This window comes from Camponotus floridanus, unplaced genomic scaffold (assembly GCF_003227725.1).
Source record: "Camponotus floridanus strain SB8 unplaced genomic scaffold, Cflo_v7.5 scaffold9, whole genome shotgun sequence".
NCBI lineage: Eukaryota > Metazoa > Arthropoda > Insecta > Hymenoptera > Formicidae > Camponotus > Camponotus floridanus.
In genome coordinates, this window is record NW_020229860.1 from 1,528,316 (window position 1) to 1,546,780 (window position 18,465).

General features: G+C 32.3%; 4 protein-coding genes across 4 annotated transcripts; 3 read left to right on the plus strand and 1 right to left on the minus strand.

Annotated features, from left to right (window-relative positions):
- Positions 1 to 874: 874 nt before the first annotated feature.
- On the minus strand, positions 875 to 16,424 carry LOC105259250 (protein NRDE2 homolog). The gene is made up of 13 exons (XM_025414802.1): positions 16,201 to 16,424; positions 6,358 to 6,708; positions 5,553 to 6,202; positions 5,038 to 5,401; positions 4,822 to 4,968; positions 4,174 to 4,442; positions 3,684 to 4,012; positions 3,065 to 3,608; positions 2,830 to 2,979; positions 2,543 to 2,718; positions 2,082 to 2,362; positions 1,002 to 1,122; positions 875 to 893 (listed from the first exon to the last, which is right to left on the minus strand). Exons 2-11 carry the CDS (start codon positions 6,416 to 6,418, stop codon positions 2,110 to 2,112), a joined length of 2,943 nt encoding a protein of 980 aa, XP_025270587.1. The 5' UTR covers positions 6,419 to 6,708; positions 16,201 to 16,424; the 3' UTR covers positions 875 to 893; positions 1,002 to 1,122; positions 2,082 to 2,109.
- On the plus strand, positions 6,955 to 9,187 carry LOC105259252 (molybdenum cofactor biosynthesis protein 1). The gene is made up of 7 exons (XM_011271089.3): positions 6,955 to 7,435; positions 7,563 to 7,680; positions 7,747 to 7,914; positions 7,991 to 8,217; positions 8,307 to 8,531; positions 8,606 to 8,840; positions 9,030 to 9,187. Exons 1-7 carry the CDS (start codon positions 7,349 to 7,351, stop codon positions 9,083 to 9,085), a joined length of 1,116 nt encoding a protein of 371 aa, XP_011269391.1. The 5' UTR covers positions 6,955 to 7,348; the 3' UTR covers positions 9,086 to 9,187.
- Positions 9,235 to 9,989, plus strand: LOC109610574 (cyclic pyranopterin monophosphate synthase-like). Its single transcript, XM_020029990.2, has one exon. It carries the CDS (start codon positions 9,265 to 9,267, stop codon positions 9,838 to 9,840), a length of 576 nt encoding a protein of 191 aa, XP_019885549.1. The 5' UTR covers positions 9,235 to 9,264; the 3' UTR covers positions 9,841 to 9,989.
- LOC105259253 (hemicentin-2) lies at positions 11,260 to 16,878 on the plus strand. Its single transcript, XM_011271090.3, has 6 exons — positions 11,260 to 11,808; positions 13,001 to 13,161; positions 13,887 to 14,097; positions 14,436 to 14,586; positions 15,558 to 15,706; positions 16,421 to 16,878. Exons 1-6 carry the CDS (start codon positions 11,721 to 11,723, stop codon positions 16,519 to 16,521), a joined length of 861 nt encoding a protein of 286 aa, XP_011269392.1. The 5' UTR covers positions 11,260 to 11,720; the 3' UTR covers positions 16,522 to 16,878.
- The last annotated feature ends 1,587 nt before the right edge of the window (positions 16,879 to 18,465 follow it).

Genomic DNA, 18,465 nt, shown 5'->3' on the forward strand with positions numbered 1-18,465 from the left:
ATTGTCGATTAACAGTTGACAATTCTTGTACACTGGTTGCGATTGTGCCCTCAGTCATTTGCAAAATGTCTCTATCTAAGGTTTCATTGCATTCATCTGTTCAAGTTTAACATATGTCAATTTAAACAATGTTCAAAATTAATAAACAGTACATATATATGTATATCGACTTTGTTTTGAGATATAATTTAATGTCTTTCATAAATGCTGTTTTATAAGAACTTGTAAGAAAATTGTTTGTACAGTGTAAATTAGGTAAATACTATAATTATGCGCGATCGAATTTTTTAGATGCAGTAAATTGAAATTGAGTTACGATAGAAGTACAGGTCACCAAAGAATTGAGTTATGAATATTCCACACACAAACATGTAATACTGTTTAGCTATAGTCATGCACATATTATACTACTGTAATATTAATAAAAGAATGTTAACAAAAGTAAAAATACTTGTTTCAATTTTGTAAATATTCTGTTAAACATAAGATATAATGATGGCAATAAAAATTTATATATTTTAAATATATAAATATAGGAAAAAAATATAGGATTATAAATATAGGAAAAAAATTTTAAATAAATTAAAAAATATTATAATTGTTAAGTCACTTACGTAATTTTTTGTGAAGTAAACTATTGTATTTGATAGAACTTTTTTTAGATTTTGATATTTTAAGATCTGTATAAGGAGGACACGCCATGGCATCCATTGCTCCACTGATGCTACTTAAGCTTGTTAAATCTATAAAAGAAGTAAAAAGATTTAAATATTATTTAGATTTTGTTAACAAAAATATTCAATAAACTCACCATCATCAGATTCTGGTGCTTCACCAGAGATAATGGTACCACAATAAGTTGACGGTGTCCGCATAGAAGGAAATCCTAGACCCTATACATATAACAAAATATATATGATAAAATATATGGTAAATTTCATTATTAGTCAAATTAAAAAATGTAAATTATGAAATATAATACAGTGATATACATAACGTACAGTGGCAATACTCGATGCATCATCATCAGACTCTGGAGCTTCTCCAGAAATAACTGTAGCTTTCAAATCCATCTTCTAAGAAATATATCTGTGATGTTTATATTACAGGCTCTTCATAACACTAATAAAAAATATAAGTATGATTAATAAGTACGATTAGAGTGATTCTGTAATACTACAATAGTTAACTTTACTTTTAACACATTTTTTATTTAATATGCTTTTGTAAAAATCTTTTATATTACTATCGTTATATTAAAAAATGTAATGCATATACATTAATTTTAGGTTAGATTGTTATTGGGAAAAAAAATATATGTATTTGTAGATTATTGCTGATTGTTTTAATAAGAAAACGATACACTTGATTCAAAATAATACGATCTTTTCAGTTTGTTTTGAGAAAATGCTTGTATAATTTTTTTTACTATGTCACTAATCTAACTACTGACTTCTAGATCTGATCACTTACACTGTCAGTATTATACAATAATTTTTTTTGTATGCGTATATAAATGAAGAGTATAATGATGGTTCTTAATAAAAAGGTTTCACATTGAAATTTTAGTTGCATATATCTCTATTTATAAGCATACATGGAGTAATAATAAATACTCTTCTTATATAATTAAGATCTAAGCTATTGATTAAACTTATTAGGAACTTGATCTAGCCAACTATTGTTATTAAAAATTGATAATCTAAGAAATTTGTAACATCTCACATACCGATATACAGTTTGTCTCTGAATATGTGCTGCATGTATAGAGCAGCAAGTATTATACATATTTTAACATATATAACATTTTAGATATGAACATTTTAAATATATACATGTATTTTGTTTCCATATATGAATTAATGAAATATTACACTTTATATTTTATTGTAATTCTTATTTTATATATTGTAAAATATAAAATTTATTTACATATTCCCTAATCTCAAATATTTTTAATTTATGTATTGTGTATAACATGATTGGCAATTGCAATGCTTTTATATAAATAATAAACTTATTACAACAGGAAATTTATATAAAAAAATAAGTATTATATATATACATATTTTTATATATACCTTTTTTTCTAGCTATTAAATAATTAAATTATCCACGCAAAATATCCAATTCTTCGGGTGTGACATGTAATCTTAATTCTTTCTCGCGTATTAAATCCTGAATTTGTGTAAGAAGTTGAGGTGCTACTTCAGCTGCATCTATATAAATGCTTCTTGTCCACGGACATTGCGTGACGCTCTCGTGATAAATTTCTTCTCCCTTTTTCTCGCATAAGTTATGCTCCCGAAGCAGGAACATATATAATCTCCACAATAATGGACAACATCTAATTGATGGTATTCTGTGAAAACAATTTTGTTAGAATATTATATTATACTCATACATACACACATATAGATGCATGCATACATACATATATATACATGCATACATATATGTAAGATATCACATAATATGAACGATTTTATTGACAAATATATTTAATAATTTTGAATGTTACAAAAGTTTGTTTCTACTTTACCTAGAAAGTGTTAAATGAAATGATAATAGTTTATTTAATGCAGCATTTACTGCATCAGGATAATCAAGTTTCATTAAGATACTAATACGTCTGCGAGCGGCTAGACACATTGCAATGGCTCGCCACAATTTAATTTCAGAGCTTCTACTATTAAATCTCCAAGTCGGTAATTCGCTCTGTAATAATAATAAGTATATAATTTAATTACCAATTTAATAATCTTCTCTCCTTTTAAAATCTTAAGATAAATATTATTGTATATTGCTAATGTAATGTAATACATTTACCTCTATACTAGCAAATACAGAAAGAGCATAAAAATTATTTGGATATATATTTAAAGTCCTACTTAGAGTCTCTTTCAACATAGCCTCCAATGTCTGAGTCCGTTCATAATGTAACTGCAATATTGCAATTTGACTTTCGTATAACATTTCCTGTAACAATTTAAAAATTATTTTAATTTATAATTATATTCTCAACAGCAAATATTGACATTGTGACAAAATATTAAATTGGTACCTGTAAATAAGGATAATCCTTGGAATGATCAATACAGGTTCTCAATATTTCAATAACATTTTGGATATCATCATTTTTGATATATAGAAAGTAAGTGTAACATATAATCGCGTCGCATTGTAAGTTTGATAGAAAAAAGGTATCCTTTTCATTCTCATCAGGAGAAGCTTGTAGAAAGTCTTGTACACATGAATGCAAATATGCTTCAATCAAGTCAGAATCTTGATTTTCATTTTTGCTAGGTATCATTTGACTGAAGACTTTTAATATCCATTGCTTATGCGATTCGTTGTATGTTCTAATGTCTAATAAGGTCTCGATAAATGTTCTGTACACATTAAAAAGCGCTGCTCTCTCCCATTTGTTGGTAATTGCAGAAGGACACGTGTCTTGAGATTGAATGGCAGTTTCAAGGATATTCATGCAGTTACTGAATCTATCCATTTCCAATTCTATTAAGGCATATTCCTTGTAGAAATACAAATTATTTCTGTTTTTATCCTTTTTTAAAAACTCTTTCAATGTTGTTCTCAGTTTTTTTCCTCTGCAATCAGAAACAAATGCTTGTCTCATGTAAATAATTAAATCTATTAAATATTTATATATACAAAAATCTTACTTATTGTCATGTTTTAAAGGTTCATCTTTGTTGAGAGAAACTAATAGTCTTTCCAATCGCAACCACCAAACATATATACTCGTTCGTTGCAGCGATGGTAAACTTTCCGCGATTGTATGGAATATTTTACGTACAAAATCCAAATATGGTTCTTGTGCAGGATGAAATTTGAGATATTGAGGACCTGATGTTAAACGTCCTTCAAGAATATCCTTTAATAATTCTTTTCTTTGGTTGTGGCCAGCCATTTCACCTGTCATAGGATATATGAATGGAAGTAATACTTCCAAAGATTCTACTCCCCAATTAAAGTCTTTCAATAATAAATCCTATAAAAAATATAAAATATTTTTTATTAATCTTCTGTTTACTTGTAAATATATTTCATAAAATTTAATTTTTTCCTAGTCTTTATAATTTTATATTTTTCAATTATATTTATCTATAAAGTTGTATATTTAATGTTTCTGAACAAAATAATTTGACTTACATTCATATAATAATCCCGACAAGGTAAAAGTGGCACTTTTAGACACAAAAGAGAATAAATAGCCATTTTAAAATTTGAATTACGAGAGAGAATTGGATGTACAAAATCTGCCACATCTTCAGGTAAAATAAATCTTCGAGAATCTCCAACTAATTCTAATTCGTCTCTACTAACACTAATCCAGTGGCAATTTTCTCGTAATGATTCTGTTCTTTGCCATAATTGATTAAGTGGTAGTCGTGACATCAATATCATTTCTTCCATTCCAACTAAAATCAATATTATTGTTAGAAATAATTATTATTAGCACATTATTAAAATAATACAAAAGATTTCCATTAAGTTCTTTTTGAGAAATCAATTGGGTATATGTATATATTTTATAATTATTAAAAATAATATATATAGCATTTTTCACTACATTTGTTTGCTAGATCAAATCAATCATTATAAAATTTATATAAAAAAATATATTTAATTTGCTTAACAAACTTTATAATTGTCATATAACATTACTTTTATTTTAATATCTGTTATTCAATGATCTGATATAAATAATTTGAAACGTTTATTTTCTCTGCAATTTGAATCTCTATTTGATAAGATTCTTCTTTATTTATAAATTATAAAATAACATTATATACTTACTTAATTTCTTTTCGTCTATGGATCCTCGAAAGGCTAAACTAGTTTTATCTAAGTTCAGATTTAAATTCAGATTTAGACGTATTGTTTCCCACATTTGTTCCCATAATCCTGTATGTCTTAAGAAAGTTAAACATTGATAGAGCATATCTAGATAAAACATATATAATTAGCATAAGAGAAATATATAATTAAATTATTGGCAAAATGCCTACTTACATAACAATTGCGCGTCGTAAACAGAAGGATTTGTTCTCGCGCGCTGTCTCAAAACACAAAAACATTTTGAATACAAATCCAATACTCGTGGTACAGTACACATTGCTACTGAAGCTTGTGTAACCATAATGAAGTGTTGCCACAATATAATGTTTCCTGAATCTTTATTGACTAATGCTTCCAACTGATTCGACAGTTCATCAGAAGGTGTCAATTCTGTCATGAAATGTAATTTTAATTTTAATAATTCTTTAGAGTCTATGTTTTTTTCAAGTGCTTTCTCAACAATAGATAACTTTTTCAGCATTGTAGATCGATGTATATCTTTGGCTAATTGATGTCTTTGATAATCAACCAGAATATCCTAGAAATTGATATTAAAATATTATTAGTTTAATTTTGCATATAATATGTCATATTAAATTACTATATTATTACAATTTTAATATTATTATAATATTATAACAATATTACAATATTATTATAATTATAAATTTATAAAAAACATTTATTACCTGAAAGTTAATATATTGTAACCAAAGTTCAATATTATATGGATCTTCTGCCAGTTGTTCGTTATATTCTCGAGTTTTGCATTTTTGTTCTTCTTCCAAATTCTTACACCAAAAAGATATATTTTCACTTATTTCTTCATCTTGTGTTGAAATTTCATTTTCAGTTGTTCTTTTGATAGCTGTATCCTTTTTCTTTACTGATTCTGCAGAATCAATATTTTTGACATAATATCTGTGAAATATATCCTTTTTTGGTTGCTTATGCTTAATAAAACCAATAAATTTTTCACTAATTTCATAAGATGGTCTTACTCTGGGACAGTATGTATTTATGTTATTATTTCCTTTATCTCTATGCTTATCTTCAAAATATACATTCTCAACATCTTGTTCATATTCTATCTTATATCTTTTACTGTCATGTGTACGCTTTTTTTTCTTTGTCTTTTGTATTTTATCAGTTTTCAATTCTTCCTGTTTCGTATGCAGATTTGTATCTAAAAGAGCTGTTTCACATTTTACCAGTTTTTCTGCATTAGGTATATCAAGTAAAGATTCATCGGATGAAGAAGACAAATCAAAAGTTTCTCTTTTAATTGATGCTTGCGTTTGAAAACTCGAATTTGACAACCATTTGATGGAAATATTATCTAAAATTAAAAGACACATATAGTATCAAACACATGCTCATATCAGAAGATAAATTTGTTTAGAAGTAGAAAATTTGAAATTTATATCTGTTAGAATTTTATCTTTAATTCATAATTATTTTCATATGGAAACATTGGTTAAAGTTCGAAATTACCAGCATTGTCATGACTTGTCGATTCAGATTTATCGCTTGAATAAGCTGGAAACAGAGACATAATTTGTTTTTCTTCTTTTATCTGTCTTGTTTTGTCCAAATACGTACAGAATATATCACGGTTTTTTTCTGTTTAACCCTACTTTCACGATTTGCAAAAATCTTGAAATTTCAAGACTCAATAATTTTATCATCATCGATGACTCTTCTATATTATCATCAATTATTTTAATTATTTCTAACTTTAGGCACAATTTCCGTTAAGCCATATATTTCTCTCTGTGTAGTTTCTCTATCTTCTTCTTCTTTTATATGGTCACTTCTGAATGGTTTCTCTATTACTGTTGATTACTGTAAATATAAGGTTTGTTCAGTTCAATGAGATGCCAGAATGACGCCCAAGCTAAGAACACACACCATGAATGGAGGGGGTAACGGACATATGAATCACTCATATGATCGTTATCCCCTCCACTCACGGTTATATGTTGGTAGCGTGGGCATTCTGGCATCACTGGATTTGTACTTTTTAACTGAAAGTGCTGTACTGGAACTGCACTAATTGGACGAGATACACGTGACTACGTGACAGATAAACAGATGATTGATCACGTGGTTAATGGTGGATGAATGGATGGATGGTTGATATCAGAGGACATTCAATGAGGCAAAATCGAAATTGTGATATAAAAGAGAAAGCAAGAAATGACTGATTATTTCGAATCGTTAGGAGCACGTGATTCAATTGCACTTGATGTATCGTGTTTTTTGCAGATAAAGTTGGATAGATATGACAGTACATATAGATAAAAAACATTGAGTTGTCATGATGATACAGGAAATTTTATAATTGGTTTTTGTTCGAAGGACGCATAATAATATACAAAAGGATATGTAGTATGACTGTATAATCATACCAACAAGTGATATAACGTTTTTATAGATTCTCCTATCATTTCTTTTTTTTCCTTTCTTATTACATATTGTATAAATGTTTCGAAAGTGCAATTTCGTCAAGCAACTTTATAGTGCTGCAAATGCATCCACGGATGCCGCAGTTACAGAGACGTCTGCTCGAGTAAGTATTGTTAGAGTACTGTATGTTACAATATAGTCTCTATTTAGTTTAGCGTTTAAAATTTTTATGCCTGAGTCATATTTTCAGCTCAAGATAACTATGATAATAACTTGCTTGCTTATTACAGTTGCAGTTGCTCAGAACGAGATTGCAAGAGGATGAAAAGCGTGGAATACTTACAGATACATTTGGACGTAAACATACATATCTTAGGATATCTATTACAGAGCGTTGCAATCTTCGCTGTGAGTCTCTTTATTAAACTTTTAAGAAATTGTATAGTTTTTTTTACATTGTTAATGAAATTGCAGGTACATATTGCATGCCTGCAGAAGGTGTTAAATTGACCAAGAGGGAAAATATTCTAAGAACAGATGAGATAATACAGATAGCTGATCTTTTTGTCAAGGAAGGAGTACGAAAAATACGTTTGACTGGTGGTGAGCCCACAGTTCGTAAAGATATTATTGACATTGTTGGTAAAGTATATTTTTCAATATTAATATTAATGTCATGAGATGTCCCATATCTTTAAGATTTATAATTTTGCATTAGGGCAACTGAAGCAATTGACAGATTTAGAACAAATTGCAATCACAACTAATGGGTTAACTTTGACTCGTCAACTGCCAGCTCTTCAAAGAGCAGGTTTGGATGCGTTGAATATATCACTGGACACTCTCAGAGAGGAGCGCTTCGAGTTGTTTACTCGCAGGAAGGGTTGGACGAGAGTTATGGCTTCTATAGATCTTGCTGTTCAACTTGGTTATAATCCCGTAAAAGTAAATTATAATCAATTTTTAATATTGTGCAGTCTGTTATCTACTAATCTATAATTGTGATTTATATATTTATAATGTTTGATGACCAGGTCAACTGTGTGATAATGCGAGGGCGAAACGATGATGAAATAATTGATTTTATCGACTTCACAAGAGATCGTCCTATTGATGTACGTTTCATAGAATATATGCCATTTCAAGGGAATGAATGGAAAGAAAATAAGATGGTTTCTTTCGATGAGATGAAAAGAATAATTCGAAAAAAATATCCAGATTTCCAACCTTTGTCGAACCAGCCAAATGATACGTCTAAGGTTTGTTTTGTGATACCGAAATCAAATTTCATTTATTCAAGAATATATTGCACAATAGAATATTTCTTTGATAGGCTTATCACGTACCAGGATTTGTAGGGCAGGTTGGATTTATTACATCCATGAGTCAACACTTTTGTAATTCGTGTAATCGCTTAAGAATAACAGCAGACGGAAATTTGAAGGTATGTTTATTTGAAGGAAAAGGTGAAGTCTCGCTTAGAGATGCTTTGCGAAATGGAGCCTCGGAAGATGCACTTAAAGATTTGATAAGAGAAGCAGTGTCGCGGAAAAAAAAACAACACGCAGGTATGTAAATTAAGACAAAAAGAACGTGGTATTTGTTGAAAAAATTTAAAGTCGTTTAAAAAAAGTCTTAGTAACAATAATTTTAATTGAATCTCTTTTTCATTTTCTTTTTTCCTTCTTTAATGTAACCTGTAGCAGTGTCGACAAACCGATCATATTTATATCTCTGCTGCGATACATATGTTTCAGGAATGTTTAATCTTACTCAGATGGAAAATAGGCCAATGATCCTGATCGGAGGTTAATTGATGATTATGATAATTAAGCAACTATTCTAAAATACATCGGCTTTGTCGAGACGCGCACAGATGCTATCATAAATTTTTAAATCTTTCCGTTAATTCAGTACAATCTACGAAATTTAAAACTAACTTTATAATATATTTACGTTACAGTTAATGATAAGGAGAAATTTTATCACAAAATGTATAATACCGCATCAAGAGAGATGCGATATAAATATTTACCTTACAAGGCTATGTACCTTAAAAATAATACTAGTATTAGAATGTATTCATCATTATCGCACATAGATGAAACCGGTAAAGCGAGTATGGTAGATGTCGGATGGAAGAACGATAGTAAACGTGCGGCAGTAGCGAGGGGATTCATCAAGGTAGGTCCTATTATCAGTAGTCTGATTGCGGAGAACAATGTGAAGAAAGGCGACGTGTTATCAGTGGCCCAATTGGCCGGTATAATGGCAGCAAAACGTACCTCTGATCTTATCCCCCTATGTCATCCGCTCGCCTTGTCTTATGTAAACTTACATCTAAGATTGAATGAGGAGTCGCACAGTGTGGAAATTATATCAGAGGTCAGATGTAACGGTAAGACGGGTGTCGAAATGGAAGCTTTAACCGCTGTGAGTATAGCGGCACTTACAATCTACGACATGTGCAAATATGCAGCTACTCCTGGTGTAATGCAAATACATGGTATAGAATTGATATCGAAAACGGGTGGTACAAAGGGTGATTTTGTAATAGACAAAGTGTAAAAGTTTTCTTCCTCTCATCGATTGCATGAAGATTCATTTTGCCAGTTTCTAACAATGTTCTAAATAATGTAGAATAGTATGTATAGAAAATGTGTATCAAAAAACAGAAAGATATGTATAAAGGAGTTATTATAAATATTTAAATTGTTTCGAATACTTATTAATTTTTATATAATGTTATATTTTTATATATAGTTTATTTTAACGCCTAATAGTTTACTATATGTATAATGTATAAAATTTGATATGCATTTTTTACATATATAGATGGGATAATCATAATATACAAAATAGAATTCTTTTAAATTCTAAATATGTGTATCAGAAGAATGATTAATCTTGCATAATTATTAATTTTTATTTCGGATTAGATGCATATTTTGAAACTATTTATATAATATTAGGAAGTATATACATAATATTTATGTGCGTGTAATTAATGCAAAGACAGTTTATCATTTATTATACGAACACATATAATACATACACATTTAATAAAAATTGATTCTCTCTATTTCCCTTTATTTCAATGATACTTAATAATTTTTCTAATTCTCTTTTCTATAATTTAAATAGACTCTCTAAGGTAATGTTAGTCATTCTTAATAGATAAAATGGGGAAAGTCTTAGGTTTAAAAAGATAATAAAAATTATAGATAAAACAAGGTGCTGTTACATATATTAAAACGTAATAAAGAAATGTTTATGCGTAAACAGAAAATGTATCTATCTAGGTTTAAGCAAATGTACATATATATTTGTTTAAATTAAAAACGGAATTATTAGAAAAATTATTGTATAAAAGCGGAATAAGAGTAAAGGATTCACATATATTGTAAAGATTAACTTTCGAAAAGAAATTTAGAGCAAAATGCGGTACTTCCTTATTTATATAAAACTGTTTACCGAAAGAGACCTGAGCGCGCGAAAATATACATATATGCATATATATTGTAAGTTACATAGTTATATGTTATACATTTTTAAAACATTGTTTTTTTTCGACAAATTTTACTACAATATATCTAACAAAAAGAAAAAATAGAAATTTTATCCTCTTATCCTTTATTTCCTTATTTATGCGCGGAAGAAAATTGCCTCGGAAGAGGAGCAGAATAGCAAATACGCCGTAAACCACTTTATCCGCGGACATTTTGCAAAAGGGAATAGAGGGGAAGGATGAAGGAGACTCCGGGAAGGTATACATACACACACCGATTGCTTTGGTAAATCGCGATAATGTACGGCTATTGCGATAGTCGGGCGCGGGATAAACACGTCTCCTCTCCGTTTAAGGGAAATCATATCCGATGCCGGAGGACCTTTCGGCGCAATCGCACGTATCCTCGGTGGAATGGGCACGGCGCCACCGGTGCCAGGATTTCAGAGGGCTTTTTCGTGTCCTCCGCGAGGAGGAAATTTCAGTGCTTGGCCCGCAACCGTATCGCGTTGCCCCGAACTTTGATTCCTCCGCGCGATCAAGTCGCGTGGATTAAAAGAGGGACGATCGACGTCGAATTAAAGAGATCACTGAGATCATTCTGATGTGACAATATTTTTAATAATTATAATTTTCGACATAATTATAATTTTCGTAATAAAACGTCCGTGAAATTGATGGATTATGGTTCGCGGTATTTCTTCATAAAAGCGGCGTCAACGATCTCGATTCGCTGTAATCGTTTCCGCATGTGAGGTGACGCGAACGAGGGTGAGGGTGAGGTGACCATTATGCCAATGATCGGCGTGATCCCGCGGGTGCTTTTCGAAGGACCGCGAATGGAAAGTGATCGTTTGTATCGGACGGTGGTGGTAAGGTCGCTGTCAGACGCAGATCGGCGCGCGTGAATTAGATTAGAGAAATGAGTGCGAAGTGAAAAATGGTCCCGTTCCACGGCATGGCCCTCCTGCTCCTGGGAATCGGATACCTGTTACACGCGGAACCACTTTACGGCGAACGCGGCATCGGTAAATGTCCCGTGTTTCCCGTGAAACCCTGAGAAATGCCCCCGGGACGTTTTTCATATCGCCGGCTTTGTGTTGCTCTATACGTCACGGCACGTAATTTTCGTTGTAACTCAAGTAATTTCACTCGCGTGAAACACGGGAGAATGCTGTAAATCATTTTTATTATCGAATTTGTTTCCCTGTTCAAGGTAGATAAAATGCGAGATTTGAAAAATACCGATCTCAAGTTACTCGTCTAAAAAATACGTGTTTTAATAAAATTGTAAAGATGACTATAATTGATTATCAAGATTCGATTTTTCACAAAATTAATTTACAATGTATTAACTTTTTCAATCAAATAGTTGGAAAGGAAGAAAGATAAATACGAGATATTTTGATTGATAATCATCTAATTAAGTAAAATTTAATTAAGTCTCTCTCTCTATCTTATTCTATACTCTGGAATGTAGATATAAAAATGAGATTAATTAATAATTATTAAATAACTACAGTTGATAAATCGAGATAAAATTGATTATTATATTCTCTTTCTTAATAAATTCTACATGTAATTTTTACAATTAGATACGCAAAATTAATGAAATAATTAAGAAACATTCTTTATGAGCGAAAACAGCTCTCGAATAAAGAATAATTAACAACTTTTTTATGAGATAAAATCTAAATATTCAAAGAGCGAGGATTACAGTCTAATTAAATGCATTATCGCAATAATAGTGAATTAATTTCTCGATAAAAATATCGAATTACTGCTTCATTTTTCGGAAATATTCCTAGCAATCCCATTATCGCATATACATAAATACGTATGGCTCTCAACAAGATTTACAAAAAATTATTAAAAATATATTATTTTCATCGAGAGAAAATATTTGCTGCTAAAAACATGAGCTTGATAAGTAAACAAAACATGCGCAAATCAGATTGATAAATAGCATACATCACATCTAAAATATTAATTTAATTAAATTTAATTATTAAATATTAATTTAATTAAACTATGTAATTTCTGTAATAATTATAACGTATACATATCCGTATAAAGCTTATAAACAATAATGCATGTTATAGAAAAATTTGGAGTGAAATTTTAAATTTTTTATCAGATTTCAAGCCGAAAGAAAATTCGATAAAAACATTATCGAGAATAATAATTCAGCAATTTCAGCACGATTTGTCTCTATTTCAGCGTTTTTGCATCTCAACAACGATACATTTGGAAAGGGGGAAAAATCGCAGCGCGGCACAAGGAAGACACATTTTTTCAAAGATACGCCGCAAAAATTAACGGTGGCCATAGGTCAGGCCGCCGTGCTGTTATGTCGCGTTAAGAATTTAGGAAACAGAACTGTGAGTTTCGCTCTAACACGGTTATCTCTCCGAGCTTTGTTAATTTCATCGATCTTGAAGGCGGTTTGCGTGCTGCAATAACTTAGATGCTCGCGCAACGCGCATTAACCCTTTCGCTGCTGACAAGTCAAACGTAGCGTGTTCATTAGACGTTTATTAGATCCCATAGAAATTTCTATCTTGGAAAATTTCCATTTAAAAAATAGAAGTTTCTATAGTATTACGATCTGTTGTAACTTAATAAGAAAAGGATAAGGAAGATATATCAAAAGAAAGTAAAGAAGCATTTTCAGCATTTTTTCATCATTTATGACTTGGGAGCCCTCAGAATCAATATTCTCATCTTCCGCTCAAGCTTCTTCTCAAAGAATGAGTCACCGTTATTATAATTCCGCGCAATCATAAAGACGAAATGTTCGTTTCCTTCGATCTTAAATTTCTTGCAAAAAGAAAGAAAGAGGGAGATCCAGGGTACCTTTCATTTTTCTTCCAATATTACAAAATTTGTGAAAATTAATAACCCGCGTGAATTTTCTTCCTCGAAGTTGTCAATTTATACGATCTCTGAGTCTGTAAATTCTCGTATTCTTCTTCGGGATCGACTTCATTATAATGCGTGGTAAAAAACGAAACGACGAAACGGATTCAGCAGCAGCGAAGGGGTTGACGACAAACTACTTATATCTCACTCGGGGGGGAAACCTCCCCGTGCGTAATAATCCCAGGTGTCTTGGATCCGAAAAAGAGACCTACACATCTTGACGTCTATGTCCACGACTTACACGAGCGACGCGAGATTTACGGTAGTCAGAAATCCGGAAACCGACGACTGGAATCTGCAAATAGATTACGTGCAACCGCGGGACGCCGGCATTTACGAGTGTCAGGTTAATACGGAACCGAAGATATATAGAGCCGTGGCTCTGAAGGTTTTGGGTAAGTTTCTGCGAGGCGAGGTGGCTCGTCCGCGCGCCTTGCTTCCCCATAAATCGCGCTTAAAGATCTCCCCGAGCGTCTATCGCGGGGCTGTTAGAAACCAATTGTGTTTTAACTCTATTCACTGTTCACCGGTTTGTCGCGATTTTACCGACGATGCGATTCACTGAGATAGATATCTGAAATAAAATAGAACCTACCTCTCGGATAGAATCCGAAACAGATAATAATTCGATCCCTCCTGCGCGTTTCTTAAATATAATAAAGCCAATCGCGACAACGTCGTATTGTTTCACAATGTTCTCCTCCTCTCGTCTCGTTATTATTGTTTCTATCAGATATACAGGCGAGGATCACGGGTCCCCAGGAACTATACATCAAGAAAGGTAGCACTATCAGCTTGACCTGTATCATAGAACTGCAGGATTTGCCCCCGAGCAACGTGACTTGGTACCATGCCGGTGCGGTGATCGATTTCGATGGTCCAAGGTATAAACAGATGTCTATTATACTTTGTGATGTATGATTGGCTGAATGGAATCATTGTTCAAACTACGTCTGTTGCACGCATTCGTACGCAAGCACGCGTAGTGGAACAAAGAGCCAAATCGGAGATCTAATTAGAGTAATCTACGCTGGCTTCGAAATTATCTCTGTCACGTCACGAAGCTACAATATCACGAATCGTCTATTTCTGTGTTATTTCGCGATAATTTGCACAAACAATTCCATTACCCTGCGAAAACTCGTTGCTTTACCGCGACGTAGATGCAGACATAATAGAGTTTAACGCAATCAGCGAAGAAAATCGATTGTAACGGATTGCGATGTGGGGCGAGTATTTTGCGAGACAAAGCATCTGGTACAATCGAAAAAATGCCCGCAACAATTTTTTAGATGCGAAAAATTAATCGAGATAGATAAATTATTAGCAAGTATTATGATATTGCATATATTTTGCAATCAATCTAAGTAATAGAGGAATTTTCATGTGAATTATTAATAAATCTAGAAAGAAAATCTTTCTATAACGCTTATCCATTATTAAAGTTAATCGTACTCATTATAAAGTTTAACTATGGTACACCAGAAGAATCGTTTCTCACAAAGATCGTTCTAGCTGTAGTATCAAAACTTTTATTTATTCAATGTGATTAATTTATTTGACAATGGGACTTAAATTTACCAGAAGATAAAACTAGAACTTTGTTGCTAGAATAAACTTCTACATGTCCCAATGTTTCAGCAGATACAAAAAATAACGAAAAATTTTTGTTGCAACATCTAAAAAACTATTTACACTAGCAAGACATTTTTTTTACAATTTTTGGATGTAAAAACGAGCGAGAAAAAGCACGCGCGAATTTTTTAATCAATTTTAGATTCTAGCGGATTTTGGCTTGCGAAAACTTTCGCAAGTCAGCTCGGGTAATACTCTCACTTATGTACATGTTCGACAGGGGTGGCGTATCGCTGGAGACCGAGAAGGGTAAACGGGGCACCACTAGCAAGCTCCTAATAACGCGCGCTCAATTTAACGATAGCGGTAATTATACATGCGCTTCGAGCAAAGTCACCCCGGCAAGCGTCATGGTGCACGTACTAAACGGTGAGCAAAATATCGCGGTGGCAGTATCGGTGGCGGGAGAGGGGAGGATTTGCGACAGTTAATTTCGAAATTCTCTTCGTTTAGCGAGCGAGCGAGCGAAGCGTAACGTCACGGAATTATTCTCCGAGCACTTTGCAATAAGGAGAATATTTGTTTTACTCAGATTTCTCGCGCTCTTAATTGCATTAATACCCTTGTAAATAATACCGCCCGCGCGCATTGTTCAAATATTAATTATATCTTGTAACTATTTAATATTGTGATAGAGCGAGTTGTATAGACGCACAATTTATCGTTCAATAATGAATATGCAACGTTGCGTTCGTTCACTGCAAGATATATAATGAATAATTTCCCGATCATATATATTATTTAGTGGCGATATGTGAACACATTATTTAATTATAATTTCTAATATAGTATCGCATCTATTTATGTCTCTAATAAGTATTGTTATTGTAAAATTTAATAATGAAAGTAGTTAATATATTTACCTATTTGCGTCGATAATATCATCTATTCTCCTCGGGATAATCCGTATATTTTTGAGGATACTCGAGCGTAATTCCTTTCCCGCTGCCACTTTTGTAGAGCCGTTAATAAATTTAATGTTTGTTAACGGGTCGAGAAGAGGATTGACGAGATTGGGCTCGTAAAGATCCGAAGGGACACAAAAGCGACATGTTAACCGTCTGATGTAATTTTCTTTTCCAGGGGAGCATCCCGCTGCGATGCAACATGGCGGCACCGGCGATGTAAATAGACGGCTCGTTCTGCTTGTCCTGATTTTCCTCGTCGATACAATGTTTCGGTGAATCGATCTTGGTGTCATCGAGATCTCCTGAAAACAAGTTACTCCTGAATTAGCATTTCTTAAAATACATTTCCTGAAAATGAGATGCGAGAATAATCAATCAAATAGCGTATAATTTACAGTAAGGTCGAAATTTTTTTTTTGGACGACGCGCAAAGTTATCAAAGTATGTGTTAATTAACGCTAATTTAGTATCATCTACATTCGTTTGAAAGGATCTCAAAGGATTTCCGATCTCTAAAATGCGAGATTTACTCAACGATCCTGAAATTAAACTCTTTGAATTCATCGCTCAAATATCTTTATCCGAAGTGTCAGTACGAATGTAACATGTGTGTAATATAATAAACTTTTTGGAGTTACACAAACTGTCTTTGTCTTTGTGTAAATTTTAATCCATTATCTTCCTTCCATTTCGCGATCAAGAGCTTTAATACAAAAATAATACAGTAATAATTAGTCGCAAATTAATATTAATTACATAATATCCTCTAAATTCAATACATTGTTAGAGAAGTTTGATTCTTTAAAATATTTCCTGAGAGAAACATATTTTTAATTAAGCTCGAGAGAAATCAAGTATATTTCGTTTGTACACGACATAATAAAAGTATGAGAAAACAATCCTGTAAATCTAGAAACGCTAACAAGGTATAATTTTTTCAGGATTATAATAAATTGTAGTATTTCGCGATACCATCTCACTAACATGAATATGCACCCCGAGCGTTCCTACGTTAAGTGCAGAAATCGTAAAAGCATAATCCGTGGAAGCACGTGCGTGATGTGCATTCGCCGCAAGGTAGCGTCGGGGTCAAAGAGTTAACGTTGCCCTTCTTATCCGACGGCATATTAAAGTCCCGGGATCGCTACCCGGTCCGATAATGGAACGGCAGTTCTCGGAAACGTCCCAAAGGAACTGCGGATCCTGTCCGGTCTCATTTTATGCAAATCGCGCGCGGGAGCATCAGTTAGGCTCCGCTTCACCGCGAAGCGGACTCGCCTCGTCGTCCGATGAAAATTCATGGCGGACGTAACGACGATCTCTTCCACTCGTGCTGTCATCGCGCAGAACCCTACTTCCTGCACGTTCCTGATATCTTTCCGGAGTAACTCGACGCGCAAAACTGAGAAAAAAGGATAGATTCTACGTCTCTTTTTCTCTTTCTTTTTCTCCTTTTTTCTTAAGAACAGAGAGAGAGAGAGAGTTGGTATATATCCTAAGTATAAAAATATTTCAACAAGTAAAAATAAAAAATAAAAAATAAATTATTAGAAAATTTCTTCTATCTTTTATAAACAATTTTAAAAGAATATTGAAATATTTATGGAGATGTTTAATAAATGAAGGTGAAGAGTTAGTTTTTTTTGTCGAGAGAATTTCTACAGTATTTTCAATATTCTTGAAATTAATTATTTATTATAAATTGTTAGAAATATATAAAAAAATCATTATTAATTATAAATTATAAATTATCAGTTGGATATTAAAAATGATTTATAATAAACGCTTCTAAATAACATATCTAACAATTTGGAAGATATATATATTTTCAAAAAAATTTCTGAAAAACATTTTATGTAAATCGGTATATTTAGATTAGCAAAAAACAAATTTTTTCTACAAAGTTTGAAAATTCTATAAACTACTTGTAGACTTGTTATTTTCGTTCTTCGGCATGATAACCAGAGGAATATTGGCGAATGTAGTCTAAGAGCGGTGGATTCTATTTCGACAAAAGTTACGCGAGACCACGCGAGACATACGTCGGGATGATCGAATTTTTGAACGCGCTCGCCTAGTTTCGCTCGCGCGAATATCGCTGTAATGAACGAGTTTACGCCATAATCGCGTGAAGCTTTTGAACGCAAAGCAATTTCCCCGAATATTTCGTGAAAATCCCAGCTTGTGATAGTTCCGCAAAGCCATGGAAAACTCATTTTC